The 16,582-nt window shown below is 45.4% G+C and overlaps 5 protein-coding genes and 1 long non-coding RNA gene across 10 annotated transcripts; 4 read left to right on the top strand and 2 right to left on the bottom strand.

The window, feature by feature from the left end:
- Nucleotides 1–75: 75 nt before the first annotated feature.
- LOC120455685 (transcription factor grauzone) lies at nucleotides 76–2,028 on the top strand. Its single transcript, XM_039642094.1, has 4 exons — nucleotides 76–301; nucleotides 368–1,038; nucleotides 1,095–1,292; nucleotides 1,349–2,028. The coding sequence occupies exons 1-4, from the start codon at nucleotides 176–178 to the stop codon at nucleotides 1,983–1,985; spliced, it is 1,632 nt and encodes a 543-aa protein (XP_039498028.1). The 5' UTR covers nucleotides 76–175; the 3' UTR covers nucleotides 1,986–2,028.
- Nucleotides 2,029–2,213: 185 nt separating this feature from the next.
- On the top strand, nucleotides 2,214–3,611 carry LOC120455689. Of its 2 annotated transcripts, none has more exons than XR_005616759.1 (2): nucleotides 2,214–2,298; nucleotides 2,864–3,611. It is a non-coding gene; the product is annotated as an uncharacterized LOC120455689 (long non-coding RNA). The 2 variants fall into 2 exon arrangements; XR_005616760.2 differs by lacking the exon at nucleotides 2,214–2,298 and adding an exon at nucleotides 2,467–2,714.
- Nucleotides 3,612–4,224: 613 nt separating this feature from the next.
- LOC120456075 (kinesin-like protein Nod) lies at nucleotides 4,225–9,022 on the top strand. Of its 2 annotated transcripts, XM_039642665.2 has the most exons (8): nucleotides 4,225–4,460; nucleotides 4,520–4,714; nucleotides 4,837–5,365; nucleotides 5,512–5,657; nucleotides 7,823–7,989; nucleotides 8,053–8,724; nucleotides 8,796–8,928; nucleotides 8,984–9,022. In XM_039642665.2, exons 1-7 carry the CDS (start codon nucleotides 4,344–4,346, stop codon nucleotides 8,899–8,901), a joined length of 1,932 nt encoding a protein of 643 aa, XP_039498599.1. In that variant the 5' UTR covers nucleotides 4,225–4,343; the 3' UTR covers nucleotides 8,902–8,928; nucleotides 8,984–9,022. The 2 variants fall into 2 exon arrangements, with proteins under 2 accessions (XP_039498599.1, XP_039498598.1); XM_039642664.2 differs by having other exon boundaries at nucleotides 4,226–4,460; nucleotides 8,796–9,022.
- On the bottom strand, nucleotides 5,657–7,712 carry LOC120456074. The gene is made up of 2 exons (XM_039642663.2): nucleotides 6,010–7,712; nucleotides 5,657–5,946 (listed from the first exon to the last, which is right to left on the bottom strand). Exons 1-2 carry the CDS (start codon nucleotides 7,695–7,697, stop codon nucleotides 5,667–5,669), a joined length of 1,968 nt encoding a protein of 655 aa, XP_039498597.1. The 5' UTR covers nucleotides 7,698–7,712; the 3' UTR covers nucleotides 5,657–5,666.
- Nucleotides 9,023–9,853: 831 nt separating the features above from the next.
- Nucleotides 9,854–15,676, top strand: LOC120456122 (protein rhomboid). Its single transcript, XM_039642751.2, has 4 exons — nucleotides 9,854–10,406; nucleotides 14,052–14,413; nucleotides 14,488–14,830; nucleotides 14,904–15,676. Exons 1-4 carry the CDS (start codon nucleotides 10,167–10,169, stop codon nucleotides 15,210–15,212), a joined length of 1,254 nt encoding a protein of 417 aa, XP_039498685.1. The 5' UTR covers nucleotides 9,854–10,166; the 3' UTR covers nucleotides 15,213–15,676.
- On the bottom strand, nucleotides 12,916–13,885 carry LOC120456123. Of its 3 annotated transcripts, none has more exons than XM_039642754.2 (2): nucleotides 13,725–13,885; nucleotides 12,916–13,564 (listed from the first exon to the last, which is right to left on the bottom strand). In XM_039642754.2, the coding sequence occupies exon 2, from the start codon at nucleotides 13,547–13,549 to the stop codon at nucleotides 13,004–13,006; it is 546 nt and encodes a 181-aa protein (XP_039498688.1). In that variant the 5' UTR covers nucleotides 13,550–13,564; nucleotides 13,725–13,885; the 3' UTR covers nucleotides 12,916–13,003. The 3 variants fall into 3 exon arrangements, with proteins under 3 accessions (XP_039498688.1, XP_039498687.1, XP_039498686.1); XM_039642753.2 differs by having other exon boundaries at nucleotides 12,916–13,576; nucleotides 13,725–13,882; XM_039642752.1 differs by having other exon boundaries at nucleotides 12,916–13,597; nucleotides 13,725–13,877.
- Nucleotides 15,677–16,582: the final 906 nt, after the last annotated feature.

The raw sequence follows: 16,582 nt of genomic DNA, 5'->3' as shown, positions 1-16,582 counted from the left end.
TATCGGTAATTTTGCTCGATAAGTTTTAAGGCTAGCTTTTTTTATACCCCCACCTTGACATCTCTGTCGCTCGAAGTTTACTTAGCCTGCTATCTGGCAACGCCGCAGCGACGTCTTAAACTGAATTTGCGAGGCAATTAATTGAATTAATTTCCTTTCCTACAGCCGTAGTGCAATGATATGCCGCCTGTGCCTGGACGATGCGGAGCACAGCGTGCCAATCTTCGACCAGGAAGACTCCGGCGATCAGCCGGTGCCCTCCAATCTGGCGGAGCTAATTGAGAAGCACCTGCAGTTGGTGGTAAGTAGTGAATTCCGTTTAAACCATAAACATTTGCCTATAGATAGATTGCATCCTTGTTCCCAGCTCCTGCCCAACGATGGGGTGTCCAAGAGCCTCTGCACCCAATGCTGGCAGCAGTTGGCCGACTTCGAGCAGTTCTGCGCCATGGTGATGAAGAAACAGTTGGGCCTACAGCAACTGAAGATGGAGCCGTTCTCTGAGGACGAGGATGCGGACACAAAGGCACAGATCCTGTGCGAACCGGAGATAGATGTGAGTCCTGCGGCCGCGGACAACGAGGAGTGTAACGAAATCGACGGGGACGCCAGTAGCAGCAGCAGTAGGAGCAGTAGCGTCCGAACGTCATCGCGACGGGGAATGCGCCTGCCCTCGCCCATTAGACGCAGCATGCGTCTACCCCGGACAGTCACAGCACCCAAAACCCAGACGGTCAAGGCCAAGGCCAGGACGAAGCCACACAAAGAGGAGGCCGACGACGATGAGGATGCCGAGGGCGATGCGGAGAGCCGCAGCACCAATAGCCGGGAAATGGACAGCTATATCGCTCTGCACGGCCGTTTGGAGTGCTGCATTTGCGGTGGCGACGATCAGTTTCCCAATTTTGCCGAGATGAAGCGGCACTTCCGGAATCATCACCAGTCCCTTGGATATGTGGTCTGCTGCCAGCGGCGCTACAAGAAGCGTGCCCTCTACGTGGACCATCTACACATGCACAACGATCCGAATTACTTTAGGTACTTGGCCAGCCTAGGCAATTGATTGAATCCCTACTAATGAAAGATCTGTGCAGGTGCAAGATCTGCTCCAAGCAACTGGTCAGCCGAATTAGCTACGATGTACACATGCTGCGCTTCCACCCCAACAAGGACGACCTGAGCTTCGCATGCGATCAGTGCTCCAAGCGGTTTTCCAAGCAGTTCCTTCTCACCATTCACTCCAGGGTGCACCAGCAGGAGCGCAACGAGCAGTGCAAGCACTGCGACAGATCGTAAGTTAATGCAAAAAGTAGAAGAGTGATTTGATGGCCTTATTGCACCCCCACAGCTTCCGCACTGCCGTTGATCTGCGACTGCACATGCGACGCACTCATGACCCAGCCTTCGTGCCTTTTATCTGCGACTCGTGCGGCGCCAAGTTCAAGACGAAGCAGAACCTGCTAGTGCACAAGCGGACCGTGCATCGCGAGGGCTCCCAGCTGCCGGAGGTACAGTGCCAGGAGTGCCAGGTGTGGCTGTCCGACGAGAACAGTTTGCGCAAGCACATGTACATGCATCTCGATGCCGCCTCGCTGCGGCAGTGGAAGTGCGAGCAGTGCGGCTTGGAGAAGGGATCGCGAGCTAAGCTGGCGGCTCACATACGCTACCATCATCCAAAGGAGTACCACAAATGCACGCACTGCGCCAAGGAGTTCAAGAGCAGTCGCAGCCTCGAGGAGCACACGGCCACGCATACCGGCCAGGATTTGTATGAGTGCGCCTTCTGCGAGCGCACCTTCAAGAACTCGGGAAACATGCACAAGCACCGCCGCCAGATGCACGCCGCCCAGGTGGCCGCCCTGCAGCAGCAGAAGAAAGTGCCACCCAGTAAGCGCAAGGACAAGGGTGATCTTCTACTCGACGTCCTGGCCGCCGGAGGCAAGGAAGTAAACCGGGTCATGGGTGTGGGACACATGAATGACTGATTGATTCTAAAAACCAAATAAACTAGATGGGAATGATATGAAACCAAATGTCTTTTTGTTAAATCCTATACCGAATCAGTTTGGTAATTATTAACTTATGTATATTTACAAATTTATTTTGCAATTGGAACGACTGGGAAGTCCCGCTATTTTCGTACTTATGCTCTTCCCACTATATTATATTCGGTATTTTCAGATTAGTGTGCCCAAAACTCGAAAATATCAAGGGCTAGAGCCGCTAGATGTTGCAGCATTTTCGGCCTGGTCACACCGAGCTAGGGCTACTTTTTATATCATAAATCGAGAGTTTAAGGTAAGCGACACAAAAAGAGCTTTAGTAAGAGGTTTTAGTTTCGTTGCTATGATTTTCAAATTGTAAACTTCACTTTCTTTGATCCAAAATACACTCAAAACCACTTTTGCAGTTCAGTTCATTATTTACTGATATACATACACACTGATTACGCATTCAATTGGCATTTTTCCCTTGATTTTGTCCCATTGTCTTGCATTCAACATAAATTTAACGAGAAATTACGTCCTTTCTAAGTGTGGGGTGTTTTAAAGTTCTATTCACTTGGTACAGTTCCCATTCAGTTGGTGAGTACTCCGCGCAGTGCAACGTATACACACATAACTCGAATTGTGACAGGCAAAATGGTGGTGACCTATTAATAACATCCGTCCAATTCTCCCTCGCTTTTCCATTCAGTCTCCAACTAACTGCAAGTGAGTGCGTTACTTCCAAGATCCGCTCCTCTTATTGTCAAACAAAATACAAAAAAAATCTAGATCTTACCAGTAGCATACATTGAATTTGATTTTCGACACGTTGCATCCACTACAATCCTAATTCTATCCTCTTCTCTTTCGTTTAGGTTGCACAGATGGCCATCTAAAGGGTAAATTGGTGTTATAGCTTTAGAGATCGTTTCGAATCACATTGACAATCATGCGAAACGTTCTCCGAAGCAAAAACTCATACAAGTAACGATTTCCGAACAGTCGAAATGTTTAAGTTGAATTGTCTTACGGACAGTAAGATGAGTACGACTATTTGGAAATCACAAACGAATTGTTTTCATGATTGACACGCTTGTCAAGCTGCAAAACAAAATGAAAGAAATACAATACAAAAAGCAAATATCTATGAACGCAACATTGTACTAGTCGCACTGAGAACTAAAGTCTTAAAAGACGTGTAAAATGTTGCAAATTAAGCAAATATATATGCATATATGGGTAACGTTTTACGCGCCTTAACCAGTCAAAACACTAAATAAATTGGCCAATTTCATATAACTAGTGAAATGTTATACGAAACTTGCCAATTGTCAAATAATCCAGATCTATTTAGAGCAAGATGGCAATAGATAGGTGATCTCCCTCGTATACGAGTCTTGAATGAAAAGAGAAGGCGAACCGTGCTGAATTAGAGTGAGATGGCCATATTACTTACCTACTCTATAAAAAAATACGTTTAAATATTTCATATCCGCCATTTTGTTGGCGCTAAATTCGAAATTCGAGGTGCTTTTAAGGCTGCCATCTTGTCTTTTAGGGTGACCAGCATTGCCATTTGTATTATATATTACAAATAAAAACTTAATTGCCATTAAAAATAAAGTTTCAACTGTTTTATTTTATCATCAAATTTGTTGGATTTTTGAGTCGTTTTATCTTTGATAACTTAGCAATACCGATCCTCCCCGATTGTGTGTGTCGATAATTATTTAGGGTGGTAACGTTAGCCAGGGCTGGCAAAGATAGTAGGATAACAGACCAAAACAATTGAGAACGCTATAGTCGAGTTCCCCGACTATCTGATACCCGTTACTCAGCTAGTGGAAGTGCGAAGGAGAGTCTTCAACACTGACAGCTTTTGGCGGTTTGTGGGCGTTAAAGTGGGCGTGGCAACATGAATCGACAAACTTGCGCTGCGTCTATGTTTCTGGAGTGTGCATGCTTAGGCTCAACTTTCTAGCTTTTATAGTTCCTGAGATCTCGACGTTCATACGGACTCTACGAGTAACGGGTATAAACTACTATGCGCGCTGGTCCGCCTATATGCACGGTATGTTTGCAATATAATATACCATATTTAAGCGCCATTAAGTCCCTTAACAGCTGCTTATGCTAAATGTAAAGGCCTCTGCAACATGCCGATAGCAAGGCCACAAACCACAATGTAAATGACGTATCCACTTTATCAACCCAGACCATTTTTAATGCTCTCTTCTACGGTCACACTGCCACAAATACAATTTGAAATATAAACGCCGCTTAGCTGCATCGAAAAAGCAGAACATTTTTGGTGAATGTAAACTAATATTGTGTTTTTAAACAACTTCGATTAGCATGGATGCGGCCAAATTGAGCGCCGTTCGGATTGCGGTCCGCGAGGCGCCGTACCGCCAGTTTTTGAGGCGTCGGGAGCCCAGCGTCATTCACTTTCCGCCATGGAGCAACGGGAAGGTAAGTGCGCCACCATTACCATGTATGTAACTGTACATGACCGCCGTCATGCTTTCCAGTCGTTAATGGTGGAGCAGAATGAGTTCAACTTCGATTACGTCTTTCCCGCGTCCATCAGCCAGGATGAGATGTACCAGGCGCTGATCCAGCCGCTGGTGGACAAGCTCATCGAGGGATACCCGTGCACCGCACTCGCCTACGGGCAGACGGGAACGGGCAAGAGCTACTCTATGGGCATGGCCCCACCCGACAAGGTGCGTTGTTAGTTTCGCGATCAGTTGACTCTTGGCACGATCGCTTAAAGGCAGTGCCATTTCCATTGCCAAAGATCATCAATACTTGTAATAATGCTTTCAATCCTTTACATATACCGCAGCCCGAGCACCTGGGTGTTCTGCCTCGAGTTCTGGCCGAAATTTTGGATCGCGTGACCGCCAGGCAGGAAAACCACAAGGATCCCATTCGGGTGTACGCCTCCTTCATAGAGATCTACAATGAGAAACCCTACGATCTGCTAAGCTCCACGCCACATATGCCCATGGTGGTGGCGCGTAGCCAGCAATGCACCTGCCTTCCTTTGCACAGTCAGGAGGAACTGCAGTTCATATTGGAACTGGGCACTCGGAATCGACGCGTTCGTCCCACCAATATGAATTCCAACAGTTCTCGATCTCATGCCATAGTCACCATTCATGTGAAGAGTGAAACCCATCACTCCAGGATGAATATTGTGGATCTGGCCGGTTCGGAAGGCGTGAGGCGTACTGGGCACGAGGGCGTGGCCAGGCAGGAGGGCGTCAACATCAATCTGGGCCTGTTAAGCATCAACAAGGTTGTGATGGCCATGGCGGCGGGCCACATGGTGATTCCATACCGCGACAGCGTCCTCACCACAGTTTTGCAGGGTAAGCGCATTAATTTGGATATGGATTATGTCTAATTAGTAAATAACAACTCATACAACATTTTGGGTTAAAACCTTTATTGATTAGCATATTAATTACTATTATTTTCTCTTTTAACTTTCATTCTTTCCTATAATTCTTTTCAGAGTCGCTCACCGCGCAGTCGTATCTGACCTTTCTGGCCTGCATCAGTCCGCATCGATGCGATCTCACCGAGACGATGTCCACGTTGCGTTTTGGCACCGGTGCCAAGAAGCTTCGCCTGAATCCGATGCAAATGGCGCAGCAGAAGGTGAGCTTTTTATATGTAGTTAAAGTCCACACAGTCGAGGATCACCTCGCGTATGCGTTGCTTAAAAGTAGCCTCGTTGCCCGCGCCCAGGAAACCAGCACCATGGAGGTCCGTGGTGGCCCCAGCTTCGATTCGTTCGCTAATCGCTTGCAGGTCGGGCACATCCTGACCCTGCATCGTTACAATAGGTAGAACCATCATGGCGAGCAGTAGGCCCACAGCCGCCTTTGTGGCCACCTGTTCATCGAATGCTGGTCGGGGAAAAAGTTGCTCCACCTGCTCGCCTAGTCTGTTGCAAAGATAATTTACCATTACAAAAGTCGAAGGAGGAAGGAGTCACTCTTTCACTTACCTAATTAGCTGCTGGCCCAACTCTTCATAGTAATCCTCTAGCATATTTTTGAGGTGGCTCTGCCTGAATTCCCGCGAAGTGCAGGTGAAGAGGAAGTAGGATAAATCGGTGACCGGTGAAGCATATCGCATCAGTTGCCAGTCGATCAGGCGCACGTCTTCAAGCTCTCCCCGCTGTGCACTCTTGTAAAGAATGTTGTTATTCCAGCAATCGCCATGGCACATGACAGCGAAGGGTTCGCAATTGGATCCGCTGACCAAAGGGAGCAGCAACTGAAAGTACGATCCCTTGGCAAAATACGCCTCCAGACGGACTCTGTAGAAGTCATCCTCCGGTGCGAGCAGTGCAGATAGGGCACTGCCTTTGAGATTCTCGAAGTAGACACCCAAGGCATGATCCTCGCGTCGCTGCTCAAAGATGTCCACCAGCTGCTGCAGTTCTTGCATTCTATCGGGGAACTGGCACTTTCCGGCCAATGATATGGCATGTAATTTGGCATAGGTGAGCATTACGCGACGCACATGCTCGACGGATAGGTCCAGAAACCGATTGTGGAGAAAGAACCCGGCACAGGACAGATCCTCCAGAACAATGCACTCATTTGGCTCATCCTGGCGAGTTCCGAAGCAGAGGGCGTGCTGCCGAAAACGATCTTCTCCGGGTATTTTCCACTTCTCCTGAATCATCTCAGTTAGCGGCAGAAAGACCTCGTATGCTGCCGTTTCGCGCAGGAAACATGGTCGTGCAAAGAATTGCTTGCGGCGCACGCGATTCTGTGGCGGCAGCTTAACCACCAGGCTGCGTTTCGAATCGGTGGCCGCCTGTAGACGCCACACCACGCCCAAATAATTGTCACCCTTGGCACTCGCTCTTTCAAGACGCAGTTCTGGATTGGCGCCCAGCTCCGGCCACAGTTGGCTGACCAGCTGACGTAGAAACTGTGTAACCTGCTCGTTGGGCAGATCTTCTTCTGGATGCTTGGATGCATCTTCGCGTTGCTCTACAGGAATCTTGTGTTGCTTCACAGCGCTGCCTAGGCACTCTTTATTCTCCGCCTGGTTTAGTTCATCTTGCGTGTCTTCATTCGGATCTGGTTCGGCTTCCTTTTGATCATTGTGCTGTGCTGGAGCAGCTTCAACGTTGCCAGTGTGCTGAATCGCACTCACTGAGATTTCTGGAGGCTTTTCTTCATTTTCGGAAGACTTTTCACTCCCCAGGGAATTAGTTCTTAATCGAACTTCCAGATTTATTGGCAGTTGCTGATCCTTTGACTCATCTTCTCCTGTCAACAACTGATCTCCAGATGTATTCAATTGGGCAATACTTTCTTCAAGCTCCTCAATGCCTTTGAGCTCCTGTTTTTCGATAACTTTCTTGTCAATCGCTTCGGCTAGCTGTTTTTCAGTTTCCTCGTTCTTTTTAATGTGCTCCACTTCAGCACTTCCCGGTCTCTCCGACTCATCTTTGAAGACCTGAATTTTCTCACAATTATCGTCTAAATCTTGCACTGCTTCGCTGCTTTCAGCACAAGTATCTGGTGGTTTCTGATCATCAGCTTGTTTAAAGGACTTCTTTTCGACATCCAGATTAGTTTCTGCTAAGTTTTGCAACTTAAGTTGCCCTATAAGTTCCTGACTCTGTCCATCTATCTGCTCCTCCTCCTGCGGCTTCTCGCTGGGCTGCTCCATTGCACACTACGCCACCGCCGCGAGTGTGAGTCGTTTATATAGAGAACCCAAACCCAACCGCACTGACCGCAAGTCGAACGATGCAGTTACTCGAGTTTCATGCTCCCATCTTGCTATGATTGCAGCAATTGCTGGCCGCACGGACACCACACGTCTTCCGCCAGGTGCTGAGCACCTCGACGGTCACCGGCAACCAGACGCCGAAATCAAAATGCAGCACGGTCAAACCGCTGACCGGCGGGCTCCGTCGAACCCGCTCCGAACTTGGCATGACGCCCAAAGCCAAGAAAAGGTGAGTAACACTCTGGACGCAACGCAAATTTGCCGGGAAAGCTGATAATTCTATTTCTTATAGGACTCGCATGATATTGGGGCAGGAGGAGACCACGCTGGAGCCCTCGTCCGTTCACAGCACGGACAGCTGCCAAACTCTGTTAGGCTTCCACTGCGACATCGATCAAGATAGGGATCTGATGCCCCCACCAGGGGTTGAGCCTAGCCAACCCAGCAGGCTGCACTCCACCGCAATGACCATTGCCGAAGAGATCGAACCCGAGCCCGAGGAGCCGTCCACAGTGGAACAACCAATAAATCCCACCACAGCACGCTACCAGCTTTTCCACACGAACATTAGCCCCATTAGTTTGCGGGCATCCAGCAGTCAGCGGGAAGTTAGCGGCCTCCAGCCAATGGAGGATACAACAGTGCCTTTGGCAATGCAATCATGCCTTCGTCGCTCAGCGCGTATAGCAAATCGCCAAAGCAGCGCCGTTCCACGAGTAATGAATTTGCGGCGCAGCCGGCGGCTGGCGGCATTCCGGGAACGTGACACTTCCGTTGCTGTGAAAACCGAGACAGTGACCACACCGCCGCGAGTTAATGATGGAGCGCAGAACGTAAAACCCAATGAATGGTTGGCCAATCATATTAAAACCTTTCTGGACCAGCTTAACAATGGAACCGCTAGGGAGCTGCAAAACATTCCAGGGATCGGTTCAAAGACAGCCTTAAGCTTGACCCTGTACAGGTAAGTTCGCCTTTCTTGTTTAAATACGTTTATTTCAGTTTTACACAATTAACACAATCCACATTTTTCAGATCCCGCCTGGGTGGCTTCCAAAATCTTAACCAAGTCAAATCCTTGCCCCTCTGGCCCGGAAATCGATGGAAAAGGATTTGTGAAGCGAACTGTCTCGAAACTTGATTAGTACTTACCATTTAAAATAATTTTGTAAGTTTGTAATTTTTGTGCCAAATACTTTTACTTTACAAATTCTCGACTATAGGTAGAAAATAAAAGGAGCCGGATATCCTAAAAGAATTAATTTGATATGTATGTGTAATATTTCACTTATTGTTTATTTCTGTTTTCGACTTTAATTTATTTCTTGTAAACCAATATCTAATGGTACCTTAAATGGCATAATGTGATGTATTAGCTACGTATTATATATTAATTTTTTTGTAATTAAGTCATAAAACAAGCAAGAAATTAAACCCTTTTTTCCAAATTTATGTTTATTTCCTTTTCAATATATTCAATACAATATAATCAATATATATATATGTACTCATATTTATAATCGCAGAAGCACAATTTTCAATGGTGAAAAATTGAAAAAGAAATTTTTTTAAATACAATTTCCATTTTTGAACACAGTTTGATTGGAAATTTAATTACGAACTCAACGAGGTATGGAATTCCATATTTGGACCAATACTTCGAATGTTATGATCAAAATACATAATTAAATTAACGAACGAAATTCACATTTTTAATTTAATCACAAAATGATTGTAAAAAGATGGAAAAACAAAAACTAATCTAACAAGAAGAACTTTAAAATAATTGACTTATTAGTAGTGGCAAATACTACATTTACCCATTAACAAAATAAATAATATTCATTAATTTATTTGAAATATAACCGTTCATTAATTTATTTGAAATATAACCGTTCATTAATTTATTTGAAATATAACCGTTTTTTAATTTATTTGAAATATAACCGTTGCCAGGGCTGCAACTCCGAAATATAACCGCCTTTCGAAGTTACCAGGGCTGCACGCAATAGTTGGTTATTTTTAGTAACAACTCTTCTTCGCTCTATGGCCAAATGTGCCATTCGAGCAGCTGGTCACACTGCACAGTCGCGTAGTTCAGTCGCGTTTTTTAGTGAGAGTGGACGGGTGTCATTGTTTTTTTTTTAGTTCGCTCCTCCGTTTGCAGGTGCTTCGCGTTTTATGGCCCGCTCTTAATCTTATCGCAAATCAAACCGCGGCCAATGAGCATTGTAATTGCACTTCTTGGCTAACGGTAAGGGCATTTCACATTGGCCCAACACTTGTGATTTACGGGACTTGCACCAAAATCCGCAATCCGCACTCCGAATTCAAATTCAAATTGAATCAAATCGAATCGCATCGCATTGCAACGAATTGAATCCGCAAACAAGTAGTGGCCGAAAAATGCCCGTGAAAACAGTGAATCGCCAGCAGAGCCAAACGCCCGCCCAACAACTGCAATTGCAACAGCAGCGGGACGTCGAGAATGGCCTCTATCCCACGATTCCGCCTGAGCGTCGATCTCCCCCCTCGCGTCCACAAACCCTGAGACAGGACACCATCGATATGGAGGAAATACCGCTCAACCAGACCAACAGCCAGGAGCCCGAGGATCGTCGCAAAATGCACGAGATATTCGACAAGGTAGGGTTAATGTACTCGCGAAGTTACAGTGGCTAGTAACCAATAAATAGATGCTTTATGCTGAGATCCTGTAAAAATGCCCCAACGAGCGGGGCCCATATTAATGGGGAATTAGGGGAAACAGAAGAGCGACTGTAATTAAAACAATACTCAGCCGGCACTTTGAGGCACTCTCTCACATACGTGCATTCGCACACTCACTCAAGTGCGTGTGAATGGAGTTGCTTGTTTATAGTTGCTGCCCTGTTGCCGTCTTCTTCTCGCCCTTGGTGAAAGTTGAGCTTGATGATTCATCTGTGTATCGATCTTCGCTCTTCACACTCCCACAAGATGCACCCCACCTTTAACCCATCAAGGGACAAACTTAAGGTCTAACGGTAAAGTATATATGTGCATACATATGTATACATGTATCTCTCCGCTGAAAGTGTAAACCATATAATTAGTTGAAACAATGCATATACTATGGTATATAAATTAAAACGTGAGATTGGATAAGTTAACACTTATGAGCAAAGAATGCCTACAGAATCAACTACTATCAAATTTGACTTGGTTAATAACACTTTTTGTTTTACTTAACCCATCACCGCGCGGCAGTCACTCAATTTTGCACCTTCGTAGAATTTGATATCATATTTTATGAGCTATTTTCCGCTGCAGTTTGTTTTCTTAACATTGAAAAATCGTGTGTGGTGCAAAAAGTGAGGGGGGCTACTGATGGGGAGTGAGTTTTCTTATCGTGACAGAGGGTCGGTGAATAAAAAAAAACCGGTTATAAATTATTGTTTGCTCGTTTTGAGTTCTGTCTTCGTCTTTGTCGTTGTTGTTGCTGTTGCTTTATTCCTTGGTGGCGTTAGTCACTTAACTCCCAACTGGCCCCCCGTCCCCCGTGGACACCCACCGCCCACCTGTTTGCCCGAGTGTTACCCATTATCGATTCCACAATTTCTGGATTTCTGTTTTCGATTTCTGGCACCGCGAGTGCTTCAATGTGCACATACTCCTCTTGATTCACCATTTGTTTATAGCCATAAAGCGTTACGCGTTTATATCGCAGTCAATGGCACCCGGCAACACGGGGATTCTACGATTTCATCAGCTTCAGTAGGCCTGATTCCAGTTTGGTTAGCACTCTCTTGCTTGGTTTCAGTAAATATATAGAAATGCTAACCATTCGATTAGCATACAAGATGAGCTGCCCATTCTACCCAACCCAATCCTATCCAATCCAATCCAATCCTATCCCATTCGATGCCGCTGGAAATCGGCATTCCAGACACATTCCTCCCTCTTTCGGTTGGCAATCTTATCTAACTTCACTCGCTCCAAACATTCAAGTGGCCAAAAGGAGGGCCAAATTACTCTGTTTGTGTTTCTCGAGCGTTTATTCAATAATCTAGCCATGATATAACAACTAAAATAAAGTGCAGAACAAATAATAGCCACCATATAAAATATTTGGTCATTAAACCTCTTTGAATTACTTACCACTAACTTGGTTCGTTAGAAACTAATGAAACGGATCTTGAACTTGGTCCGTGTCATTTTGATATCTTTGAAAAATCATGTTTGATATGATATGTCGCAGATAAGAGCGTTTCTGATATGGGAAAATACCTGATAGATGAGCATTTTCTTTGAGTAAATCTTAAGTTGTCTGCTAGTTTATATAGGAAAGCTTTGAAATTTGACGTCTTTCAATGGATTTTTCAAAGCACTATATCATATTAAAGTGATTTTTACAACCTGACGAACTGGCCTTTGTGTGAGCCGAAACATGCTATGACTACTTGTCGACCATGACTAAGTCCCAATCCCCTCAAGACTCCATGAGCACTCGCAGCTTATCGCGTGGTTATCCAACTTTTTGGTCTTGTTTTTGCCTTTCTGGTTTCTTTTTTTAGAACATTTAAAGGTGTAATTCATTAGTTTACGACTGGGAAGAGAGCTACGTACATGTGCACCTAACCAAATGTTCTATAGTATATATGTACCTATGTCTTTCCTTATTGCGTAGATCTAAGTTTTCAGTGCGAGCATTGACATTTCGCCGCGTTTTCTTTGTAATCCTCCAGTTTTTAGTTATTTACTATACTATACCTAGACCATACCTAAAAGGTCAGTGCAGAGCTTATCTATGACAAATGTTTTTTATGATCGGGAACCAAAGATAAGAAAGTAACATCCATATAGGGACTTTCCATAACCATAACTTCCTATTAGCGAAATCGTAGTTGAGGATTTTGTATTTAGTAATGCCGGTTGACCTTTGCAAAAACCATTACTTGCGATAAGATTACTTTAAGTTTGGAGACGTTTGTGCAACTTTGAGTGACTTTCGATTTGTTTTCGATTAGCCCCGTTTAGGATTTCTAGTTTCTCGTCTCGATCTGTGGCATTCATTCCTGGCCATTTATGGCCACTTTTTAGCCCGACTGCATTCGCAGTTGTGTCGCAAGTGCTGGTGGAGCAACCAAAAGTGGGAAAAATCAGTCAACAAACATAATAAATTGTGGGGACTTGTATATTGTTGAACTCATGCCTCTGTTTGAGTGTTACGCTATGATTTGGAATAGTTCTTCTGGTGGATTGGCTTATTCGGGGTCTGAAGGAAGGTCAAAGAAAGTGGACTTCTGTCTCTTTGGGACAAGGCAGCTGGAGGCCTGCTGCTGCACATGCTCCTCCTCATCTATATCCACAGCGTCGTGCCAAGCCTGGGAATCCTGCAGCTCCTGCTCCTTCTGCTGAAGCAAACGCATCCGCAATCGCTGCTCTTGCAGTAGAACGGCAGGACGTCTTGGGGCAGCCACATCGCGAGTCAGCGATGGCATGGCGGCCGGCCAGGATGGTGGCAGCGTTAAGCCCGTTGTCCTGCCCCGCAGCTCCAGGCGCTGCAACTGCCGGCGCTCCATGGCCACCAGTTCCCGCTTGGCCCGGGCCCGCACCTGGTAGTCGTTGGTACTGGTGCAGAGATTCAGGGCCGCAAAGAGACCGGCCATGCCCAGGTAGAGAATCAGCACGGTCACGATGCCGGAGGACTCCTGCAGCGGCTCCTCCTCCTCCTCGACGTCACATGGGGGCGTCGGTGTCCAGCCCATCCAAGAGGTCACGTGACGGGTCATCTGCATCAGTTGAGGCATCGTTCTCGGTTAAATCTTGAATGATTACTAAGATGAGCAGTGTGTAGCCTTTAAAATTTAATATATATCATATATCAGGTGTATTGATTTAGGTTATTTAGAAGACGAAAAACTAAAGAACGTAATATTTCCTTATTTTTTTAAGGAACTGCTTTGTTACGAAGCTAATACTTGCCCAATTTTATTGTCCTTAGCCGGTGTTTCCACGGTGTTAAATTTTTCTGGATTCGGTGCGGGTCTGTTCGCCCACTTGGAATTTCTGCTACGAACTGATTTCGTATCCCTTATTTGTTTAAGCCACAATGACGCTTTAGTATATAGCCTACTGGATTAAAAAGATGATTTTCCATGCAAAAAGAGAAACTTAATGACTTCTACTTGATGATTTTACAAGTGTCTTCACAAGCAGAGGACTCTCATGTTCAATAATCTAAATTAGCTTTGTCAAGTGTCAATGTAAACTAGCCAAGATGACTAAATTGCACATATGCCTCTCACACAGCACGACTCTGACAGGGATGGGCTGATCAACACGCACGAGCTTAAGGAACTGATCTCTGATGGCTATTGCCGGGACATTCCCGCCTACATCGCCGACCAGATACTGAAGCGCAGCGACCAGGACAACGATGGCCACCTGGACTTCGATGAGTTCTATGCGATGTCCCTGCACCACAAGTGGATGGTGCGCAACATGCTGACCCGCTACTGCCGCTACGTGGTGCCGCCGCCGAAGCCCTTGGAAGGTGATGAACCCGACGGGGCCTACGAGAAGCAAATGTCCATCTGCCCACCGCCGCTCACCATGGTGCTCTTCTCGATCATCGAGATCATCATGTTCCTCGTGGACGTCATTCATTTCCAGTAAGATGAGATGGCATAATTGCTTGCATATGCTAATTATCAATACTAATCTCCCTCTTCTCTGTCTTGTTTAGGGACGATCCCAACTACCAGGATCGCATTGGCGAGAGCACAAGTGGACCGGCGGCCACCCTGTTCATCTACAATCCGTACAAGCGCTATGAGGGATGGCGCTTTGTGAGCTACATGTTCGTCCACGTGGGCATCATGCATCTGATGATGAATCTGATTATCCAGATCTTTCTGGGCATCGCCCTGGAACTGGTGCATCACTGGTGGCGCGTGGGTCTCGTCTACCTGGCTGGCGTGTTAGCTGGTTCCATGGGCACGTCGCTCACCAGTCCTCGCATCTTTCTGGCTGGCGCATCGGGTGGAGTATACGCACTGATCACAGCTCACATTGCCACGATTATTATGGTAAGTGGTTGTCAGATTTGCATAGTTATACTATGTATTTTAAATTCCTTCATTACCTTCTGTTCGCCAATAGAACTACTCGGAAATGGAGTACGCCATTGTTCAGCTGCTGGCCTTCCTGGTTTTCTGTTTCACCGATTTGGGTACCTCGGTGTACCGCCACTTGACCGACCAGCACGACCAGATTGGCTATGTGGCGCATTTGTCCGGTGCCGTGGCCGGATTGCTGGTGGGGATCGGGGTGCTGCGCAATTTGGAGGTGCGACGCTGGGAGCGCATACTCTGGTGGGTGGCTGTCATCGTTTACTTTGCCCTCATGACCACTGGTATTATCATTCACGTATTTGTGCCCGACTACTTCCCGAAACAGGAGTACAACTAGCCCTAGAACTTAGCCCTAGCCCTAGCCTAGACCATGTCCAAAGTGCACTTCGATATTGAGCCGAGGTTGCAGTACGCACAGTACTAACTATAGGTTTCCCCTACCAACTCCGAGCATGTGCCTATGCCAGCTGCAAACATAATTTATTTTCTTACACCTTGCCATGTCAGCTTCATCCCATCCGTACGTATTACACACATGATGTACGTATTTTGATATATTTATATATGTATACACGTATTCTCGATCCACATGACGCGACACAACGAAATGTCAACGGAGAACAAAACTCAGCGCGCATTTGTATTATACATTTCGTAAATTTTTTTTTTTCACAAAGCAACGATTGCTTGTCAAGAATAACGAGAAAGATTTTTATACAAAGTGTACTGTATATTTTTGGAGATTTATTATTAAGATCTAATGTTTAAATGCAATAAAAACGATGCCTTTGTACGGAGAAATTGGGTGTGTTTTCGTATGAATTTCATATTTTAATTGTGTCTTTCATTTCATTAAGTGTATGTAGATGCACTAAAACTACATCTACATCTACATCTACGTCTACATATACATCTACGTCTACATATACATCTATATCTACATTTACATCTACGCTTACGTCTACATATACATCTAAATCTACATTTACATATACATCTAAATCTACATTTACCAGCTAAAGTTGCCCAAGTCTGTGCTCGAATCTTTATTTGAGATCGTTTCAGAGCCAGTCAAACTCGGCTGACCTTGGAACTTTCTACTTTCGCACTACTAAAGTATGCAATGGACGCCAAAAATGGAGCTGAAAGCTATAGTCTGAACATCAGAGTGGTTTTCTGTTAATTTGCTTTAAAAAATGGTTTCAAGTGAGCCGCGAATGGAAGATTGATATGCACATATAACGATGACGCTCCAGAAATGCTGTAACAAGTGAAACCGTACAGAATTTGCATAAATCGTTTGCCACGCGGGAATTTTGCAATCTGCAATAAGGAATTTGCCAATTTCGGCACGAATTTTGCACGTGCATAAGTCATTGGAGTGAATTAGTTAGTGATCATTCGTTCAATTTCCTCCATTTCGAATTGTTGAATGGAAAGTATTTTCCGATTTTCGGATTTTCCTCCGCTTTTCCTAACGATAACAACGACTACGACGACGACGAGGGCGGCGAATATCTCGTTATGCTCTCGTGTTTATTTTTAAAGTCAAGAATACGATAAGATATGTATATATAGATGTACATAGGCGTCTATGGTTAAAGATATGTATATAATAATATAATATCCGCCGATCAGCCAGAAAATGGGAAAGCTCTGTCTGCCTTTCATTGGGGCGAATGCCTCTGACGTCGCAGCAACAAAACA

Source organism: Drosophila santomea, chromosome X (genome assembly GCF_016746245.2).
Source record: "Drosophila santomea strain STO CAGO 1482 chromosome X, Prin_Dsan_1.1, whole genome shotgun sequence".
Taxonomy (NCBI): domain Eukaryota; kingdom Metazoa; phylum Arthropoda; class Insecta; order Diptera; family Drosophilidae; genus Drosophila; species Drosophila santomea.
The sequence above is the reverse complement of the archived record's forward strand: the minus strand, read 5'-3'. Positions and strand labels throughout refer to the sequence as shown.

Coding starts and splice junctions, on each gene's coding strand:
- LOC120455685 (XM_039642094.1), top strand. CDS start 176: ATGATATGCCGCCTGTGCCTGGACGATGCGGAGCACAGCGTGCCAATC. Junction 302..367: donor AGAAGCACCTGCAGTTGGTG/GTAAGTAGTGAA, acceptor CCTTGTTCCCAG/CTCCTGCCCAACGATGGGGT. Junction 1,293..1,348: donor TGCAAGCACTGCGACAGATC/GTAAGTTAATGC, acceptor GCACCCCCACAG/CTTCCGCACTGCCGTTGATC.
- LOC120456075 (XM_039642665.2), top strand. CDS start 4,344: ATGGATGCGGCCAAATTGAGCGCCGTTCGGATTGCGGTCCGCGAGGCG. Junction 4,715..4,836: donor GCATGGCCCCACCCGACAAG/GTGCGTTGTTAG, acceptor CATATACCGCAG/CCCGAGCACCTGGGTGTTCT. Junction 5,658..7,822: donor TGCAAATGGCGCAGCAGAAG/GTGAGCTTTTTA, acceptor CTATGATTGCAG/CAATTGCTGGCCGCACGGAC.
- LOC120456074 (XM_039642663.2), bottom strand. CDS start 7,697: ATGGAGCAGCCCAGCGAGAAGCCGCAGGAGGAGGAGCAGATAGATGGA. Junction 5,947..6,009: donor TTGGGCCAGCAGCTAATTAG/GTAAGTGAAAGA, acceptor TCTTTGCAACAG/ACTAGGCGAGCAGGTGGAGC.
- LOC120456122 (XM_039642751.2), top strand. CDS start 10,167: ATGCCCGTGAAAACAGTGAATCGCCAGCAGAGCCAAACGCCCGCCCAA. Junction 10,407..14,051: donor TGCACGAGATATTCGACAAG/GTAGGGTTAATG, acceptor CCTCTCACACAG/CACGACTCTGACAGGGATGG. Junction 14,831..14,903: donor ACATTGCCACGATTATTATG/GTAAGTGGTTGT, acceptor GTTCGCCAATAG/AACTACTCGGAAATGGAGTA.
- LOC120456123 (XM_039642754.2), bottom strand. CDS start 13,549: ATGCCTCAACTGATGCAGATGACCCGTCACGTGACCTCTTGGATGGGC.